The sequence below is a fragment of the Parambassis ranga genome, chromosome 4 (assembly GCF_900634625.1).
Source record: "Parambassis ranga chromosome 4, fParRan2.1, whole genome shotgun sequence".
In the NCBI taxonomy this organism is placed as follows: Eukaryota; Metazoa; Chordata; class Actinopteri; family Ambassidae; genus Parambassis; species Parambassis ranga.
Genome location: NC_041025.1, coordinates 9,661,077 through 9,680,000, shown reverse-complemented (window position 1 = coordinate 9,680,000; position 18,924 = coordinate 9,661,077). Strand labels below are relative to the sequence as shown.

The following is an 18,924-nucleotide window of genomic DNA, read 5'->3' as shown; positions in this document are numbered from 1 at the left end:
GACCCTGCACTGCAGGAGGAGGCGGGTTAATAGATGATGGATGGATGGATGGATGGATGGACACACATTACAAGGCAGGGCTTTCTGGTGATGATGGTACCATGGTGACAAGTCCACAACACAAGAGGACATATACCTATGTAAACACTTATTATTCTTCAGAGATACATGATTTAAGTTAAGCAGGAATCAGACAGTGTGAAACACTGTGTAGAGCAGGGAACTGCATCCTTGTTTCTGTTCTCAGATACAACTGAAAATTCAGAGGAAACGTATCGCGTGGCCTTTTCTAAAGAAACACCAAAGCTGTTTGACAGAGAAGTGATTCCTTTTTCTTTTTTTCACCTCACTGTCAGCCACGTCATGTTGACACATCTCCATTTTGTTTCAATGACACGGTGACTGCTGTAGTATAAATATAACTGATACTGAGAAACGGCCCTTTAAATCAAAGGATGTGTGAGTCATTAAGGGACACAAGCACTTCAGCGGCTCAACAATACCCTCCAGGTAGCACGACAGCATACATGTACGGTGTCATCACACCCCCGTCTATTATATTAAGATATTAGGATATCCATCTATTAGGATATCCTCGTCACTGGCCTATAAATGCTTGTCAAGATGGGTCATCCTCACAAGTTACAGTAGCACTATCTAGCCGCTTGGCAGAGTAAAGTGTTGTGGCCTGCGCTCATGCATTTACACAGAAGATAAGTTCATCATTCTTTTGTAATATTGCACCATGTTCTGTAGAACCACAATGAATTTTACAGATGTGGTTTCTTGAGTTAATTCTCTTGAAAACAGATTCAATGTTTGTGTCAGTTTTTCGGGTACATTGTTACAAATGTTAGCATGATAAAAAAAACCAAGATGACTTTTACAACTTCAAACAAAGGAACAGAAATTTCTAATGCATTTCTGGATTTCAGGACTCAGTCCTGAAATCCGCATCTTTAAGGTTTGATGATCTTTGGTCATGTCTTAAATGGGTCATCACTCATCTGTGACAAATCGAAATATCTTGTCTGGCTCTAAAAACATACATTTTTAGTGAACATTGGTTTCTGAAGATGTTAGGAAATGTTTCGGTTGAATTGAGTGCTTTTGTCACTGACTTCCTGTTCAGGTTCCTAATAAAGGGGGCACTGTGTACTCTGGTTGAAACCAGATATAAGCCAGCCTTTTCACACCTTTTAAAAAGTTACTACATGCACTTAGTTTTTTCTGGATTGGCATCCCCCGTCATCCTGTCTTACTACAGACATTCATTTGAAAGAAGGTTTAAGGAAATGCAAGACAGCTGTTCAGCAGCAGACTCTTGCAAGAGGCAGCTATCAGATCTCCCACCTGTCTTTATCAGTTTAAATATTTGAGGCTTTCAATTAAAGAAAAACTCCCACATGCACGAGGCATTGCATGTGCAAAGGCTCAAACTGCATCATCCAAAAGCTGAGCATCATGCTGAGGCTACACATGGCGAATGTAGATCAACTGCAACTGAGACAGAAAGAAAAAAACTGAAGGGGGCTCTGCTCTAACTGCTCTTCCCCATTCTGTTGAGTTGAGGTTAGCTCACAGAGCAGTTTTGCCCTCAGAACAGACACAACCTTTCCGGTGGCAACCTCAAACTCAGACTAAAAAAAACAAAAAACGATTAGAGCAAAAGATACGCAGAGCAAGAAACCCCTACATTAAAACATGTGACTGTGGTGATGAGGCACAGAAAAAACTGTCAGAGGGAGTAACTGAGAGAGACGGGAAGTGTTGAGGTGTGAGCCACCTAACCTTCGGTGCATGTACACTACATTTTAGTGACAGAGAGTGAAGGGGAAGGTTTAGGTGTTGTGACTTTGTTAGTTCCTGATGGCGTCTGGTTTCGGCAGCAGAGCAGAGGAACATCCACCGGCACTGCCTGTCAAACAGCACCGGTAAGACCAATAAACACCTTTTTCATGATTATTTTTCTTTCAAATAAAACTCTGTGAAAAAGCAGCAGGTGCTCTGTGAATAGATTTATGTTATAAGGAGTTGTTTTTTTTCCAGACGTTCCAGTGTGGACTCTGACTCTGGGATGCTCGGCCTTCTTGGACCCCAACATCAAAACTGTGCTTCCAATGACGTCTTCTCTGAGCCCACTGACTGTCATGCAGACCAGTGTCCCATACACCAGCGCTATGGTAGGTGTATGATGAAACAAGTTCAAAGATAGTAGCTGCATCCACCAAACAGATCAGCTAAAACTCATGCATCATTAAGAGCTCAGAGTGATGGGAAAACATAGCTTATTACAACACATATGTCTTCTCACTTCAAGTTTCAGTTTATGAGAAATCCCCCTCTGAGATTTTTACTTAAGAAGTCCAAGCTGTTGGATATGTGTGTTCACCTACACCTCTCTCACTGTGTTGTTTAGATCCCACCAAACACCAGGTGAGATTTTTCTCAGATGGCACCCCGCCACCTGTCCCAAAGAAGAGAATAGCTCGCACCCTCTCCCTGCCTGGTTCCCATGTGCCCTCAGTGCCTCCTCTGTCCCCCCTCTCTCCTCTGCAAAGGCACGCTCAAAACTTCGACAACGCCATCTACATGATGGCACCCATACCTGACTCTGCTATCCATGAAGAGGCAGAAGAGACTACACCTGCGAGACAGGGTCCCATCTCTTCGCTGTCTTTTGACACCCCAGACGAATATCTGTCCTCCATCTTTAACAGCTTTGTCGATCAGAGGGTCATTTCTCAGGGGATTCAGCATTGCCATCTACTCTTCCTCAGAAGTATGGCACAGAGTGTGGAGGCCAGGAGCTTGCTGCAGGGAGAGGCCTCAGGGAGGGACATCAGGTCATACCAGCTGCATGATTTCCTGCTGTGTGATGGGAGCAAGCCAAGGCAGGTTGGAGACATGATTTACTACAGCCTGCACAGCCCTGTGTTCCCAGGAAGGCTGCTGGGTTTGAGGGTATGTAATTGCTATTCACCCATGTTCTCTGTGTTCTTTCACTAACAACTCACAACACCGTGCTAGAAACTGTCTGCAAACAACATGGCATGCATCTTGTTCACAGCAACCACTAACCCAAACATGATCTTTATCAACACACTTCCTCTAACTGCCATCTGTGTCTGAGCTCACTGAAGACAGATCATTCAAAAAAATAATGATTAATTATCACTGCAGAGTTCAAAAGCTGATGCACATCTAGATGGCAACATAAGAGCAGAACCATAAATCTAGGTTTCAGAACAACACACTTCCATCCAGACGATGCACTCTCACTGAAGGCTTTTAGCAAGCTGAACCATCTGCAGGCATGACAACAGTATGGCCTAGTTGTAAGAGCCATATATTTATGTATGAGTGCAAACATGTGTCAGGGGCACTAGGGGGTGCTCAAGGGATTTTTGGCACCCATGGTAGAGCCAAGCCCTGCCACATGATTTAAATTGGGCCAATTACAGCATCCAGGTGCTGATGACTGGGGGAAGCAAACAGTTTTTGAATGTAGGAGGATTGCTGATTGTTGTCTTTGAAATAAAGTTTAAAGTTTAAAATTTAATGGAAGTTATGTGAAGAAATATCATTTATGGCAGGAGATACCATTTCATTCATTTGAATATGTGTCAAAACTGTACTGGACAACAGCCGGTAGACACAAGTATTGGATTTAGTAGCTACACTAGTAAACACAGAGTCTGTGTGCTAAACTGGCCTGCTGGCTGTCTAGACCTGTCGCCCCTTTTATGCAATAAAAACTGCCTACAGGTCTGCCTTGCTCCCACACACTTCCATGCTGTCATTAAAAAAAAGAGGTGCATAACCTAGTCTGACCCTGCTTTTTATTAATGTTTTTATGCAGTTTTTGTTGTTAAATTATGTTTTCTTTTTTTCTGTGCAGGTCCTACAACAGGCTGATGAAGCTTCCTCAGCTCAGATGAAACACCAGCCAGCGCATGTCAACGTGCAAGATGTTATCGCCTTTTTTCACCCCTTTCAAACCAACATCAACAGAGAGCAAGATCCCACAGCAGCAGCAGCAGCAGCAGCAGCAGCAGCCTCCTTCCCCTCAGACTGCACTCCCACTGAGCCACCAGGTGGAAGCAGCACTAGGCATGCCACACTTCAGTCTCTCCTTTCGAGGGGGCACTCTGTGAGCATAGAGCGAGACTTGCCATACGCCACTCTGCAGGACTTTGTTCAGGGCAGCCGCTCGCTGCAAAGCACTACAGAGTGTTTGGATTATGACAGACAGGTGTGTGTTTTGCTGCTGCAGGTATTGATGGGCTCACACCATCTGTACAACAACAGTGCCACCGCAGCTGAGCTCAGCCCTCAGGAGATCCTTCTGGTGTGGCCCAGCAGGGAGCAGGCTTTCAAAACCAGCAGGGAACAAATAGAGTGGGAAAATCCAATGGAAACAGGGACAATCCAGATGTTATGGAGGACACAAGGTTCTCCTCGTGTGGTGCTAAAACCACAATCCTCTGCTGTTTCTGTACCTCAAGCCACTACCTCCATTAAACTCCAAATTGGAACCTTAATTCAGTTCTGCCTAGAAAAGAGCCCGGGTTCAGCTCATATCGTGTCCTCATACAGAAGGGGACTGCTTTACTTGTCTTCTCTGCTCCAGAGTGGCAGCGGCCCACAGATGACAGACATGGTGGCCATTCTTCAGGTCCTCCTCTGGGGCCCACGTGTCCCTCTCTTGAGTCAACAAGGCTTTACAACCACCGCTATGCACCACTGGCTGACAGTCAGGCGGGCACTGCTGGTGATGAAGTTTGCAGAGAAGGGACTGATCCAGGATCAGCCTGCTCTGGACTGGGAGGACTGCATGTGTCTGCAATATCTGTCATTTACTGACACTGAAACAGTGGTGAGCATGACCAGCCAGCTGTGGCACATTATGAGCTGACAAACTGGACACAAAATCAGTCTTTTGATTTGACTTTTTACAGCCACAGAAGGACAGGCAGATGAGTACTGCTGATCTGCATTCTGTACAATTGTCCGGGATTGACAGCACAACTCATCACAATGTACAGTTGGTGTAGTGTCTTTTATACTTCTCTGTACTTCATCCTGCATGATCCTACTAAAAGGACAGCAAGTAGCAGAATATTCTTATAAAATCCTTCTGATTTATAACATTGTGTTATTAGAGCAACATGTTACAGTTGGAGCTACTTAATTATGGCTAGTTTGAACAGCTTCAGATGATTAATAAGAAGAAAAAGTAGTTTCTGATACACAATAAACTATTTGAGTTTTTCCTCTGATTATGGCTGATGTGTTAAATCATATGAACCCATGTGAGCTCCAGAAGGAAAGCTGTTTGACAGACCACAGTTGCACTTTCTAAGGTGAGCACTTTTATTTAGTCACAGTTACAACATGCAGATTCCTATCAATTGGATCAAAACAAATTAAAATCATGCACACATTAAAAAAAATCAACATTAAAACGAGAATCAAATGATAATTACTATGAAAACATATCTACTTACACAAGTAAGATTTTATCATAAATATACTGTCGGGATGATGGGGAGGAGGGGGTCATCACTACACATCATGGAGAGTAATACAGTGGTGAGGATGCACGGTCCAGATATTATGTGGGTGCTTGCTTTTACATTCCTGGTATATTATTAACATCTTACCCTAGTGCAAATATCATTGAACACAGCACACAACAGGTAAAGGTAAAACGAAACAGGAACCTCAACCATACTGAAGTAGGATATTACACTGCCTGTGCAAAAAAATTAAAAGGTCAGACACTCTAATATTTCATCATGGCACATGTTTACTGTGGTTTCATGTCACGGGATATATTTCTGTCCAGTGTTGCACAGTGCAAAGCCTTCTCTAGCACATCCCAATGATTCACAATCTATAATCTCTTTAGAGGTTTCCTCTGCTTGATGCATGCCAATGATTTGACCCTTCTCAGACTTTTCCACGACCACAGAACAGGGTCTTTCAACATGGTTGCTTAAGAAATGAGAAGCTACTCATTGCATCAGTTGGTGTTAAAGAACTTGTTGCCAGCTGCTCATGCAGTAATTATCCAACAGGCTCTTACCTATTTACTCTAGGTGGCAACTTTTTTGTTTTTTGGCCAGGCAGTGTATATTCATTTCCGAAAAATGATGAGGATGAGTGGGTATGGACTGAAATAAGAACAACAAACATTTGTAACTGCTCAGCGTCATTTTAATCGTCGTCGGAGGAGTCTCGCTCGATACTGTAAGCCATGAAGAAAGCGTCGGGGCGGGAGGGGACGAGGGGATGACCCGGTCTCACAATCTCAAAGCCCAGGAAACTGAATGTACGCAGCAAGGATGCTGAGGAGAGACAGCATGTGGAGAGATCAGGAATTGTTGGCATTTACAGCAGTGTCTGATTTATTTATGTACTCCAGAAATTAAGACAAGAGTTAAACAATCACATTGATGTACTTGACTGAACGTCGCTGGCCATTTTTCTCTGGGGGAAATTATTTAGGCATGTTCTATAAACGTTCAGGTAACGAGGAACACAATTTGCACACAGAATTATTCAAATCATAAAGAAAACATTGACTTTCAGCTCTGGACAGCACTAAACACACACACTCAAAGCCTTTCCTTTCCGCCATCCTAATGCTCAGTCAAAAGCTGCCATGTGACTCAAGTAAGTCAAGTGCAAATAGACAAGTATTTCTTCATGTATCAGACTTTGGATACAAACTTTATCCTATCTATCAATACAAATAAATCTGCCATAAAAGGCCCATTACTCCCTCCTGCTGCTTTAAAAAACTGACACCCAATATGTATGAATACAATGTATTTTTCTCAGTAGGTTGAAAAAACCCAAAGACTCACCTCTATCGTCACGGCTCTTGTGAAAACAGATGAAGACGTGATCAACCTGCAGTTGCTCCTCTGCAAATTCCAGCAGAAGGGCAAAACTGGGAGAAAAACAGCACACAAAAGGTGTTAATGTTTATTGGGGGGGGCGCTCATAATTCCAAATGGAAAAACAAACAATTCTAAACAGTGATGCTACCTTTGGGTCTTTTAGGGACACATGCTTGAAAATGACATTCCAGATTAACAGGAATCTTTCTTAGCAACTACAATGTGTACTTGAAATCTTTTGGTATCAAAACAAAGGTTAATAATTAATCATTGTAGATCACAGCCTCCCTTGGTTCGGTAGGATTGCATCAAGCTTTGTATGTTTAAGAGCTTTATCATCCCTGCCTTGGCCACCAGTGGGGCTCTCAGTAATTGAATTAATATGTCAGTCAGACTCAATCATTTATAATAACTATTATTTTCACCCTTTACAGACAAGAAGGGTTGGTAGGCTGGAAACAAACGACCTGTTTCTACACAGGCAGAAATAGTCGACAGACGGGTTTTGTCTACTGACCTGTCTTTGCTGCCCTCGGGCAAAGCTCCAGGAGGGATTTCAACATAAAGGTTTCCCCCTTTCAGCGCCGCCCTCCAGAATGTGTGTTTGCCTTCAGAGCGGCGGGGCTCAAAGAGCAAGAAGCGCACTCTGCTATTGGCAGGTGGAGGCTCCTCAAGAACCAGCAACTGAGCATCCTATGAAGACAGAGGAAAATGTGTGAAGTAAAATAAATGGAGAAAAAATGCTTCAGAAAATACTCAAAAGCTGTTTAACTTACAGAATAGAATAGCTTAGCTGAAAGATTGCGATCCCGCTGGTCATTCCCTCGCCCACCTGGGATCTTCAGGGGTGGGAGAGGGGCATCAGGAGCACCACAGAGGCCCTGGACACGGGTTACTGCAACAGCGGGAGCACCTCCTGGGACTAGAGATACTGCAAAGTGAAATAAACACACACACAGATGGAGCCATCATAAGCAGAGTATTCACGGGTGGTTCTGTTACCAAACACAAACCAAGCTCCCAATATAAACAGGCTTAGCACACATTACACTGTTAAGTAACTTGTTCTCAAACGACAGTAAAACATTTGCTAAAGTAAAATGAAAAGGTTGACACACACAGTTCAATCAGTAACTGTCCTCATCTTGACACAAACATGTTGACTGACGAGAAAAACTTGACTTATGCACATTACAAAACAGGGTTACTATGTTACCCCCACCACCACGATGCACTAAAATGTACATTTTATAATGCAGAATAGACTCCCATTAGAGATATGTGTCTTAGTTTCACATCTGTCAGAAGAACAGACTCCGTCTAACCATTAGCCTACTTTAATTCTTTACAAACTGTGCAGCTCTTGTTCACAACAGACGTTTGTGTGTAGCTGCATACATTTACAGTGTTGAGAAGCAGCCTATTCTCAGAGCTCCTACCGGGAACAAAAACCCATTAGCAGCAGTGACACAAACACTCTCAGACACTCAGATGCTCTATTGCGCAAATGCCACTGCTGTGCTATATGTGGAGCAGATGTGTGAAAACCAAGTGAGAAACAGTGTCATTCTCATGGCTAACCTGTTTCAATATGCAATACCTATTATCCTGCCTGATCCTGAAAAGCCTTGAAGATTTAAATAAACTAAAATACTCTGAAAATCCAATTACCGGATAAGGGAAAAAACAGCCGACCATCATCTTCACATAGACCCTAAATAAATACATACATATCATGTAAGGGGCCACGGGGGTTAATAAAGTATTTCTGATTCTGATGTAAAAAAAAAAAAGAAGATAAAATTATTCTATAACTTTATGGTAAATATCAGCTTTAAATCAAACTGAATCACAGGACCGTAGCTGTGGTCAGTCTAAGACACCTGCTCGTGTGTAAAAAGCACTGATTCTCTGAACATATTTTTACATCTCTTCAGAGAAGCTTTGAGTATTACATAACCCACAGCACCTATAGTAGGTAGTAAAATCGAAATCGCCAAAGTAAGCAAATATGTACATATATAAACCCCTTAAACACAGAGAAAAGCTTATTTATACAATATGTCATCCTGTGAAACCCTCCCCCCTCCCTCGCAGTGCAGTGGAAATTTCCTATGAGCGCTTACAACACTCAAGTCCTGGACATACGGTGTCGACCAAATTCTTGTCAGGACACGACTGATGAACACACACCCTGGGCTAACAAATCACAATTTGGCTGGAAATTATGACATATTACATTTTCAGCCATAAAACCCCACAGAGTTTTCATTTTCAGTAAATTAATCGGGAAGAGAATCGGCAAACAGCGTCCCAAATGTGCTGCCAGGCGGATGCCCCCGCAGTGGTTAGCACCAAGATTAAAACACATTACTGCGGTTATATTAATCACTGATTAACTACCTCACTGGTTTCTGGAATTGTAAAACTAAACGGTCGCCAACATTTAAATGTAAGCTAGCGTCTAAACTCGACAGCCAAATGGAAAACAACAAGCCATGAAGCCACAAATTATCAATTACGCCATTTTTCAACTACGTTGATTAGCAACGAGCCAACTTTACATAACATCTGACAATAAAAATCACCGAAGGTCCACGCACTCTTACCCAGGCAAAACAAAAAAGCAGCATGAAATTCAAAGTAATGTGACGTTATTGACATTTTTACTCCTAACGACAAAAATATGAAAATCACAACATTATAAAACGCCGTGAGCTAAAGTAGCTAGAAATGTATCAATTACTCCATGGTACACTAAAGTAAACAAATCACCTCAAATTACCACAAAATACATCTTTGCATTTTCATATTTAATCTTTATATTTAAGTTTAAAAAAAATCTAACATAACGCCAAAGCCAAGACGAAACTTTGAAAACAAGCTAACGCCTTAGCATTTAGCTAACGTATTTCTGTGGCGTTTCACATATTAGCATTAGCATTGCTAGTTCGGCCATGGATAAACAGCAGTGTTGACTTTGGTCTATTTCCTGGATATCGGTGTTCAATATCTGTTAATACACTGAATTTTTATTTTAGGCGATTTAACTAATACGTACTGTGACTCCACAATTAAATTGTTTTTGGTCTTCAATCATTTTTAAAAATGCTAAAGGGAATACGTAATACTGTTATGTAAACAAGAAACATGAGGACTTGTGCTAGCCACTCCAGGAAATACACCAGTCATTTTAGCTAGGCCGCAATTTTTAAGCTTAGATTATGTATGACGACAACCACAACATACCTTCCACTTTCAGGTTTATTACTGGATTTCTCAATAACAGGCATCTCGGATAAGTTTCTCTCTTTTTCTCTAACAAAACAATGACTATTCAAAATCGTCTGTAGGTTGGATTTAACCATCCGGCCAGCGTCTACACCAGCTGCTCGCTCTGTCCTCTCCTCGTCGCCTAGTGCTGGGCTGAGAGCTGGCGAGCTGCGGCATAGGCATATATACGTAGACGCCTCATTGAGTGGGTTGGTCCGTCACTGCGGTACGTCAGCGTGACCGCCATATTGGATGTGGCAAAGTTACCACTAAACTAATACAATGAAATGGACCAAACTTCACAAAGCGTTCTACGAAGTGTTTACGCTAATGTCCGTCATTGATCCATTCACACACAAACAGTCATATGTTTGAAAATACTAACATAGTATTAACATAATATTAACATAAAATCGTTTTTATATTGACATTGATGAACATTTACGAACATATGAACTATTTTAGGTTGTTATTGCTGTTATTGTTTTTCTGCTTTTTTTCCTTAGATACATGGAGAGAGGACAGAGACCTGGAAAGAAAAGCCACAAAGATACTGATGGTATTATATAGTAATTGTTATTTATTTCACATAATTCCAGCAAATGTATGTTTCTGCACTTGTTTATAGGAAAGAGGAGAAGAGAAGGAAGAAGAAGAAGAAGAGGGGGCTGAGGAGGAGACACCATCTGCTTTGTGAGTTATGATTATCAAGATTAATATTTATTATTTTACATAGTTTACAAGAAGTTTTACCAAACAAAGTTTTGTCTGTCTGACATTTGTGTTTCAGACAGAGAGGAGACATGAAGACCAGAAGATAAGCAGTCAGGATGCATGGAGAGCCCTCTTCTTCAAAAAGATAAGTTCATATTTACAGTACATTCTGTGTTTTATTAGCACATATACATTGATGTGTTACGTTCACCTCATTGCTAACCATTTCATTTTCTGTAGGGCTTCAAGATAAGTATACATTTATTTCTATAATATTTACCCTGATCAATAATTCTTATTTTTCTACATTTTTGATGTTATTGACAGTTCTCCTTTATCATCCTTTAGGGAGAAGACAGGCAGAAGCACACACCACCAACACAGATAAGTACATTTATGTTATTATTATGAGAACTCAGATAAGTAAGAAGTGTTTCCTAATTGTTGAGTTCACTTATTAACTTTATATTTTCTTGTTCTTTTTACAGAAGCTTCAGCAGGGTTTCAAAAGATAAGTACACATTTATTTGTAGTGATTATCAAAAGCAATAAATGTGCATGCATGATTCATGTGTATGTTTGCTGAGGTTGTTATTCCATCTGTCTTTAGGGCACGGAGACCTCTGAACTGCTAAAAAAAGGCCCAGCAGAGACTCTACTTCTCTCAGGTCCTGGTGTCCTTCTACTGGCGCCCCACAGAGAGCATCCTAACCTACTGCATCAGCATGTGGTTCTCACGCCTATTCTATTTAATTCAATTCTATTCTGTATTCTCCTCAAGGCTGTAGCAGCATCGCTGTTTGCTGACCTAAAGATGTTACAAAAGTGAAATGACGTTTCATCTATCATTGTCTAATGGTTCTGTTTTAAACACATATGTTGTTACATGACATGAATGTTGACATTTTTCAAAGAGTCTTGTTTAATCTGCCTTTCTTTAATACATTTGTTTTCAATAGAAGCTGGAAAGTGTGTCAGTTATGTGATCATGGTAGACATAGTAGACATCACATTTTATAACATTTTACCATCTAATTATCATCATTTTTACCACTCCAATCCCAGCCTTACTTGTTGAGATGGGTGAAACACCATTATTCTTGAGGAGGGACAAACTTGCATTGCAGTATATAGTTAAATTAAAAGGTTATCAAGAAAAGTACCCAACAAAATCAGTGATGAATGGTTGGGAGTGGGGAGCGGGGGAAATAAGTAAAGAGAGCTTTGTTTTTAGGAAAAGTAAATGGAGATGCTGGGATTGGAAAGGAGGGTGGCTCCTCGGATCCTCTTGCCAGCTGCACCGCCATGGCTCCTGCCACCTCCAGAGGTTGATGTCAGCATTCTGAAAAGCATTAAAGCTGATCAAAACGGTATGGTGAGACACAGACTAGAGACTAAATGGAAACGTTTTCTTCAGATTTATACAGATGGAGCTAAGGACCCTAAGAGGGGTGGAGCTGGCTTTGCATTTTACATCCCAGAATATGATACTCATCCGAATGTCGGAGGGGGTTTCAGGACATTGTGGTTTGGCATGGGATTTTCTAAAGAATCTAAAACCTTTCAGTCATCTGTAGCGACTGGACTTCCAGAAAATGGTCCACAGCAGTCACCAGTCAACGGTTACCCTCACTGTGAACATAAAGTCATGTTTCGATGGAAGAGTGACCTGTCTGGGGCGTACCCCGCCTCTCACCTGTAGATAGCTGGGATAAGCTCCAGCCCTCTGTGACCCTGCACTGCTGGACAAAGCAGGTTCAGATGATGGATGGATGGAGGAGTATTCCTCTACTCACACTTAATCTTTTATTTTATCCCCTAGCTGACTCAAGAGATCAGTGTGTTAGACCCCTGTGATCGGCTGCATTGTAGCTCTTTAAGATGTCAATGACTTCATGCAGTCATTTGCTACTGAATATACTGATAACTACATCATCTATGTCCACTTTAGGCCGTGAGCTTATCACCCCCTTTTGTCTTGTAAAGAGTAAATTATTATTTAATCCCATCTGGAATCTCTCACCACAATAACATATATGTAATCTAATCCGCCTGTGGGTTAACTGTATGAACGGCATTAACGCACACTATGAATATCATTTTGTCTTTTTCTACACCTCTCATCTGTGCCTGTCAATCAAGAAGCGACGGTGCATGGTGCAGGCTGTGTATAACGGCGTCTCTGGTGCCCGCAGAGCAGAAAACACCAACACGGCTCCACTGACATTCTCCTCTGTGGTCTGTAGGAGTGGATCAGGTAGGTTTATTTATTTTCTTTGCCAAAGTTCCTATAGAACTAAACTCCGAGTGTGTGCAGATCTTATTACAAAGAGCTGCACAAGCCTATTTTAGGCTGTCCAAACACACAGTGCAGTCGGTAGTGCAAGAGGCACACACACACAAACACACACAAACACACACACACAAACTATGCCTGATAAAAACTGAAAATTCCTTCTGTTACAGCTACAGTTTGGATTCAACTCATGCTCTAATTTACTAGAAAACCAGAGCTGGATCATCTGAAAATAACATCAGTAAGATACATGTCCACCTTAAACAATCAGTGAATTACACTGAAGTTCCTCTGAATTTGTCTGACTTGGTCGTGTCTTTCTAAAGTGTCTTATGAACGGATTCTGTCCATTGAAAACCTGAGTGATGTGCCTAATCCATGGAAAGGCGTCACTATGAACCGCTGTTTGGTGCTGGCACTGGTTGTAATGCTAGTGAGCTCTGGAGTTAATGAAGTGCACGGTGAGTACTGCTGTAATCCAGTTTAAGGAAATTACGTCACCAGAAGAGTTTGTTTGTGACTTGTTACAAACTGTACATGCTCTCTTCTGTATTATCTAGGTATTCGAGCATCACAACTGAACTCTTTCTGTTTTGCAGAAGCACTGGATTCTTTTGTTGAGGAGACGGGAATCAGGTCGTTTGTTGGAAGTCTTCAGAGCGGATCATTTACTCAGGTCTGTCTGTCTTTGTAGGGTTGTTTGGTGTCTGTGTTTAGTCATTCAACAGTTAAGGCTGAGCTTGCTTTACCTGTGTGTGTGTGACAATATTACATAAAAATGCTCCTGGAGACTTAGGAGAAAGCCTAGGTAAAATAGATATTTTATATGCAGAAAGTCCCTTATTGTATTTATATTATGCCTCTATAATGCATTTTTGTGTATATTATTGTGTTGTTTCCTCCAGATCTCCCTATGGGACAGTTTCATGTGGTGGTGGGGGTCTGAAGAACTTGGCACAATAAGAAGACGAAAAAAGCCCATAGGCAACAAAGCAATCCTGAAACCCAAAGCTAAATGATTATGCATTTAGAATTGATGACATAAAAGTTGACAAACAGATGTTAGAACAACAGATTTCTGAATAAAGGACAAACAAAAGCCTTATGTGTACTCTGCCTTTAATTTGATCAATATTAGAATGTTATCTTGTTAAGAACCCACTTCACTTTGTCATGTGCTAAAATAAAGCATATGTTATAGGTGAAGGTGGCTTGATTAAATGAGTGTACTTAAAACAATATTGCACCTAAGAATGTTATTATACTATTATTTTGTAAAATATAGATGCAGGGAAGCTAAAATCACTCATCATCTACTTACAGACTGTTAATATATTTATGTAGAATAAGGTGCTTTTACCGACACTGTATAAATACTGCATGCAACATATAAATGACACGGAAATAAACATAAGGGACACTTTGCCCTAAGTAGCACAAACACACTGCTTTAGCGGCATCCACACTCCTTCGCTATCACGTCTGGCTTTATGGAGAGGTAGGTCCCATGTTGGTTCAAATCCACGACCTCCAGGGCTTCATAAGCTAGAGGCACACAGCAGGGAGCCCGTTCGTCCACATTGCCGTTGTCGATGTGGGAGTTGAGCAGGACGGCATGGTTGTTGCCATTGGCCATCGGGAAAGCACAAGAGCCGTAGCAGTTTTTAATGTTAACCGTGTCCGGGCCAATGAGAAACTTTTCAAGGGACACGGTGAGGCTCCTCAGCTCGCATATGTTAGCCCTCACTGGATTACTGGGGTCTGCCCTGGTGGATCTTCTCTTCATGTCATAGGCATGGGTCACTGTCTGCATGGCCTTGAGCAGAAGAAAAGCACGATACTGTCTCTGTCCTGTTTACAAAGAAAACAGAATTACCAGAGCTACACATTTCAAAGACGTCTAAATTTATCCTCACTTTATGATGGTGTTTTTTGGACACATCACCTGCTGCAGGTTCGTTCTTCTGGAAAGCACTGAGTTCTTTGAGCCTCTCCAGCCCCTGCATGGCTCTGTCAGCCACCCTTTCTCCTCTTATAATCTCCACCACTTGTGTCACAGACTGCTCCAACCTCTGCCTGAGCTCCTCTAACAGAGAAGGGGACATGGACAGCTCTCCTTGATGCACTGGAACCATGGAGCCCCAGCCACTGAAGGAGAAGACAGTGGGGGCTGAGGAGTTGACGACTGCTGCCAGTAGGGTCTCGCTGGAGGATAAGCCGAGTGTCAGGGGAGGCAGAGACTGTAAGGAGTCCAGCTTCAGCAGAGTGGACTCGGGATGCTCCTGATGCAGGACAGCACCCAGGAAACGCTTCAGCTCACAGAGGAACGGGGTCTGTGAGGTGGGCAGTGGTGAACCTGAAACATGATGTGTGAGTCTTGGGAAAGAGAACAAAAATCGTCACTGGGCACCACGTGGAAGATAGTCCAAGTTAACAGGGAACATAAATGCTGAGGTAACCTTGTTTCAGTTCCTGTTCGCCCAGAGAAAAGCAGAAGTGGAGTCATGCTGAAGTTACTTTCTGATTTTCCACCAATGAGGACATCTTTTAGGTTTTGCACTGTGATGAGAGGAAATGTAAGGGAGGTGCACATGAAACATGAAAATACAAACAACAGAAGATGATATCTTACTCATGTCAGGGGCTTTTGTCTCAACAGAAACCTCCCACTTATTGTAAATATTGGCCTCTGATGACCGTCCTGTTAGTAAGATGTACTGTGTTTCCCCTGCAATGCACACAGACTAAAAAAAGACAACAAACAGTAAGGTTAGGGGGCAAGTGGGTAAAATCTGCTCTTGTGTCATATTTACCTGTGTGTTAGGCTGGAGAGACTGACTGGTGAAGGTGACATCCATGTCTCCTCCTGAGAGGGGACTCTGAAACGCCAAGAGCAGCACAGGGTTCAGCAGAGGAGACGGTAGGAGGTCAAAGGTTAACATGAGTGGTCCTTGCTCATCTTCTCCTGACATGAGCACTAAAGGAAAAAACATTGGTTTGTTGATTTCTTCAAAACAACTAAACAAGCAGCTGGGTTACCTGCAGGTGGATGCAGAACCTCCAGGCCATTTCTCTGGTTTCCTTTCATCTCCCTGGTGAAGTCTGATAACACTGATGTGGTGCAGAATCCAAACAGAGTCAAGCTGCTGTTTGTACGTTCACCATCATTTTCCACACATTCACGCAGTGCTGCAAATATGTCCTCCACGAGGCATGGTGTGTTGTTAGGAGCTGAGGATGCAAAAACATGCTAACATTACACACTACAGAACAACATAAAGCAGTGATCACTTGAAGAGTCTGACCTGCTGCTGCTGTCGGCTCGCGGGCCGGGATCAGCTGCTGGGCCACACAGAGCGTCACTGCTCCGCTGTAAAGGGCAACCACGGCCAACATGCTTCACTGTCTGAGCAAGCTTTCTCAACAGCTGGCTTTGAATGGAGCAAACTCCAGAGGATGGGAGTTGCATCCTCCCACCTTCCCTCCTCACTGACTGGGAGACGGGCCTTGTCCTTGATGATTTGGATGTGGATTTTTTTGAGATGTTTGCCGCACACCTCCAGAAAGACAGAGGAGAGACAGGCCAAAGGAAATAAAAAACATTTTGGTATCTTCCTGCTGAGGACTGAGACTCATGATGTGAGGACACATCAAGGACAGATTCAAGTTTAGAAAGTGAATTTTCTCATGAGCCTTTCACTGTCTAATACAAACAACACCCCAGGCTGACAGAGGAGAGGTGCTGTTTTAATCCTCAGGCAGAGGTGTAGAATAATCAAAGAAAACTGTGTTTTATTGAGGATAGGATGACTAAAAAAAAGCAACACCTCACCATACTGTAATCATCCATAAAAACAGGATTTTCAGATAACACTGTGATGATATTTTGCTTGAAGATGGAGCAGCATGAGGACATAAAAGACAGAAAACGGATGCAAAAGTGCCAGTATTGTCACTGATGAGCACTCATAAGAAATAACTGTTAGCTTAGCTTAGCAAGAGATTTCTTGGCCATGTCCAAATGTAAAAACAAACAAAAAAAGAGTATTTTAAAATATTATTGTGTTACCTCTTGTTTATATAATGTATTTAAGAGGGCTTACAATAGGCTATAGCAGGCTGGACAGTGGAGATGAGTCAGTTCACACTGTCGTGTGATATATTTTGGCCAATTATTGTGTGGACACTGAACAACAGTTTAAGAGCTACAACCTTTTGTGAGCGTGTTTCCCTGCTAGCCTTGCAGATTCACATCGTTGTTATTTCCATATATTTTTATAGCAGAGAGAAAACAGAAAGCCTTTGTTGCCATTTGTGCCATAAAACTTTGTAGACAATAAGCTTAGCTCTGTGCTATGTGAAGCTAACAGCCTCCGGCCTTCAGAAAATCAAATCAATCCAACACTGACAAAACATTTTACTTTTAGAAGAAAGTTTCCACAATGAGTCAGTCCTGTTTTTTAATCATTGTTATGAAGTTAACATTTTAGAGTGTGTTTGTCAGACTGGCACTACTAACTCCACACAGTGCACTGGGATGAGCGTCTCCCAGACCTGAGAACAGTGACATTCAGCTCAGGTAATGAATGCATGCAGGTTATCTGGTATCATTCATGCTGCAACAAAAAACCTTGTTCTCAGTAGGAGACACGGTTTCCTTTCAAAGAGCTCTTCCTCCCTTCACCACTCTCACAGCTGCAGTCTTGTTTTCCAGACAGTCAAGGTCTCAGGGCTGCAGAGCAGCTCTGTGTCCCAACAGATAAAAACTACGGCTCATCCTGGAACATTACAAACCTTTCACTGAGGGGGAGCACTCATTATACTGGCTGCAGCTAATCAAAATATACTGTACTTGTTTGGAAATCTCTAAAATGGACCACCATGTTGGACTATTTAGGCCTCAACAACGTCTTCTGTCTTACAAAATAAACAGGTCAGGTTCAGGCGGAAGTCATCAGTATGACAATGGGAGGGTTTCTGAGACATTACAAGCATTTTTGCACAAGGTCACATCTATAAACTATAGCACAGAGCTTTTTGTGTGAACAGCAAAAATGTAGCAGAATTCAGCAGCTCTTTTAAGCTTTATAACTCATTTATATATCGTTTCCTTTATGCAGCATTTCCATTAAACAGAATGAAATCAGACAAACTATACCTTTAAAAAAAACTCAATATCATATGAAACATTTTTTTATTAATAATCATAAAACGCAGAAAAAAACATTAATTCCATTTGTTTCATTATAACTTTTTTTAAGGATAAAAGCACCAACATCAAACAGTAACAATTTTTCCATGAAAAAGTCAGGGCCTTTTGGAAAGTAGGTTTGCCATTATTGCACCTCAAACCTGCCCTGGCTTCACCAATCAAGATCACTGTACACACATTGTAGGTCACATTTATCATGTCAGTGTCCCTCTCCCCACACACTATGAGAAGGATCCCAACAGAGGACAACGGACCTCTTTCTTAGAGACACAGATCTAGACAGAGGCATTTGTGAGATGAGGAAGATGCTTTAAAGTCGTAGCCATTTTTCACAGCTTCTCGAGATCAGACCGTCTCATAAAGCTTGATTTCCCTGAAGAGGCTGGATGTATGTGCCAGCAGGAATGAGTCTGAGGAGACAGATGTATTTATTATTTTCTCTGAAATACGCTTACTGTGGGGTGGTGCTGGTCCTGAGTTAGGTTGGAACTTTATGATGCCACAAGATGGTAAATTAA

General features: G+C 41.9%; 3 protein-coding genes and 1 long non-coding RNA gene across 4 annotated transcripts; 2 read left to right on the top strand and 2 right to left on the bottom strand.

Moving 5' to 3' along the window:
* The first annotated feature begins 1,767 nt into the window (after window positions 1-1,767).
* LOC114434528 (inactive tyrosine-protein kinase PEAK1) lies at window positions 1,768-5,114 on the top strand. The gene is made up of 4 exons (XM_028403840.1): window positions 1,768-1,934; window positions 2,050-2,183; window positions 2,420-2,964; window positions 3,902-5,114. The coding sequence occupies exons 1-4, from the start codon at window positions 1,870-1,872 to the stop codon at window positions 4,916-4,918; spliced, it is 1,761 nt and encodes a 586-aa protein (XP_028259641.1). The 5' UTR covers window positions 1,768-1,869; the 3' UTR covers window positions 4,919-5,114.
* A 680-nt stretch (window positions 5,115-5,794) lies between these two features.
* On the bottom strand, window positions 5,795-10,354 carry oaz1a (ornithine decarboxylase antizyme 1a). Its single transcript, XM_028403841.1, is given in 6 exon segments — window positions 5,795-6,353; window positions 6,876-6,961; window positions 7,429-7,604; window positions 7,688-7,774; window positions 7,776-7,842; window positions 10,161-10,354. Coding segments are annotated over 6 exon segments (666 nt in total). The 5' UTR covers window positions 10,280-10,354; the 3' UTR covers window positions 5,795-6,222.
* Window positions 10,355-13,015: 2,661 nt separating this feature from the next.
* LOC114434994 (uncharacterized) lies at window positions 13,016-14,299 on the top strand. Its single transcript, XR_003670528.1, has 5 exons — window positions 13,016-13,155; window positions 13,365-13,435; window positions 13,521-13,655; window positions 13,794-13,870; window positions 14,100-14,299. It is a non-coding gene; the product is annotated as an uncharacterized LOC114434994 (long non-coding RNA).
* Window positions 14,300-14,644: 345 nt separating this feature from the next.
* amh (anti-Mullerian hormone) lies at window positions 14,645-16,590 on the bottom strand. The gene is made up of 7 exons (XM_028402938.1): window positions 16,486-16,590; window positions 16,234-16,444; window positions 16,008-16,171; window positions 15,827-15,938; window positions 15,654-15,753; window positions 15,135-15,570; window positions 14,645-15,040 (listed from the first exon to the last, which is right to left on the bottom strand). Exons 1-7 carry the CDS (start codon window positions 16,588-16,590, stop codon window positions 14,645-14,647), a joined length of 1,524 nt encoding a protein of 507 aa, XP_028258739.1.
* Window positions 16,591-18,924: the final 2,334 nt, after the last annotated feature.

Excerpts from the sequence above, each read along its gene's own strand:
- amh (XM_028402938.1), bottom strand. The coding sequence starts at position 16,590 with ATGTTGGCCGTGGTTGCCCTTTACAGCGGAGCAGTGACGCTCTGTGTG. Across the intron at positions 16,172-16,233 it reads GGTTCTGCATCCACCTGCAG|TGCTCATGTCAGGAGAAGAT; the intron begins GTAACCCAGCTG and ends TTTTTCCTTTAG. Across the intron at positions 15,754-15,826 it reads GACAAAAGCCCCTGACATGA|TGCAAAACCTAAAAGATGTC; the intron begins GTAAGATATCAT and ends CTCTCATCACAG.
- LOC114434528 (XM_028403840.1), top strand. The coding sequence starts at position 1,870 with ATGGCGTCTGGTTTCGGCAGCAGAGCAGAGGAACATCCACCGGCACTG. Across the intron at positions 1,935-2,049 it reads CTGCCTGTCAAACAGCACCG|ACGTTCCAGTGTGGACTCTG; the intron begins GTAAGACCAATA and ends TTTTTTTTCCAG. Across the intron at positions 2,965-3,901 it reads GAAGGCTGCTGGGTTTGAGG|GTCCTACAACAGGCTGATGA; the intron begins GTATGTAATTGC and ends TTTTCTGTGCAG.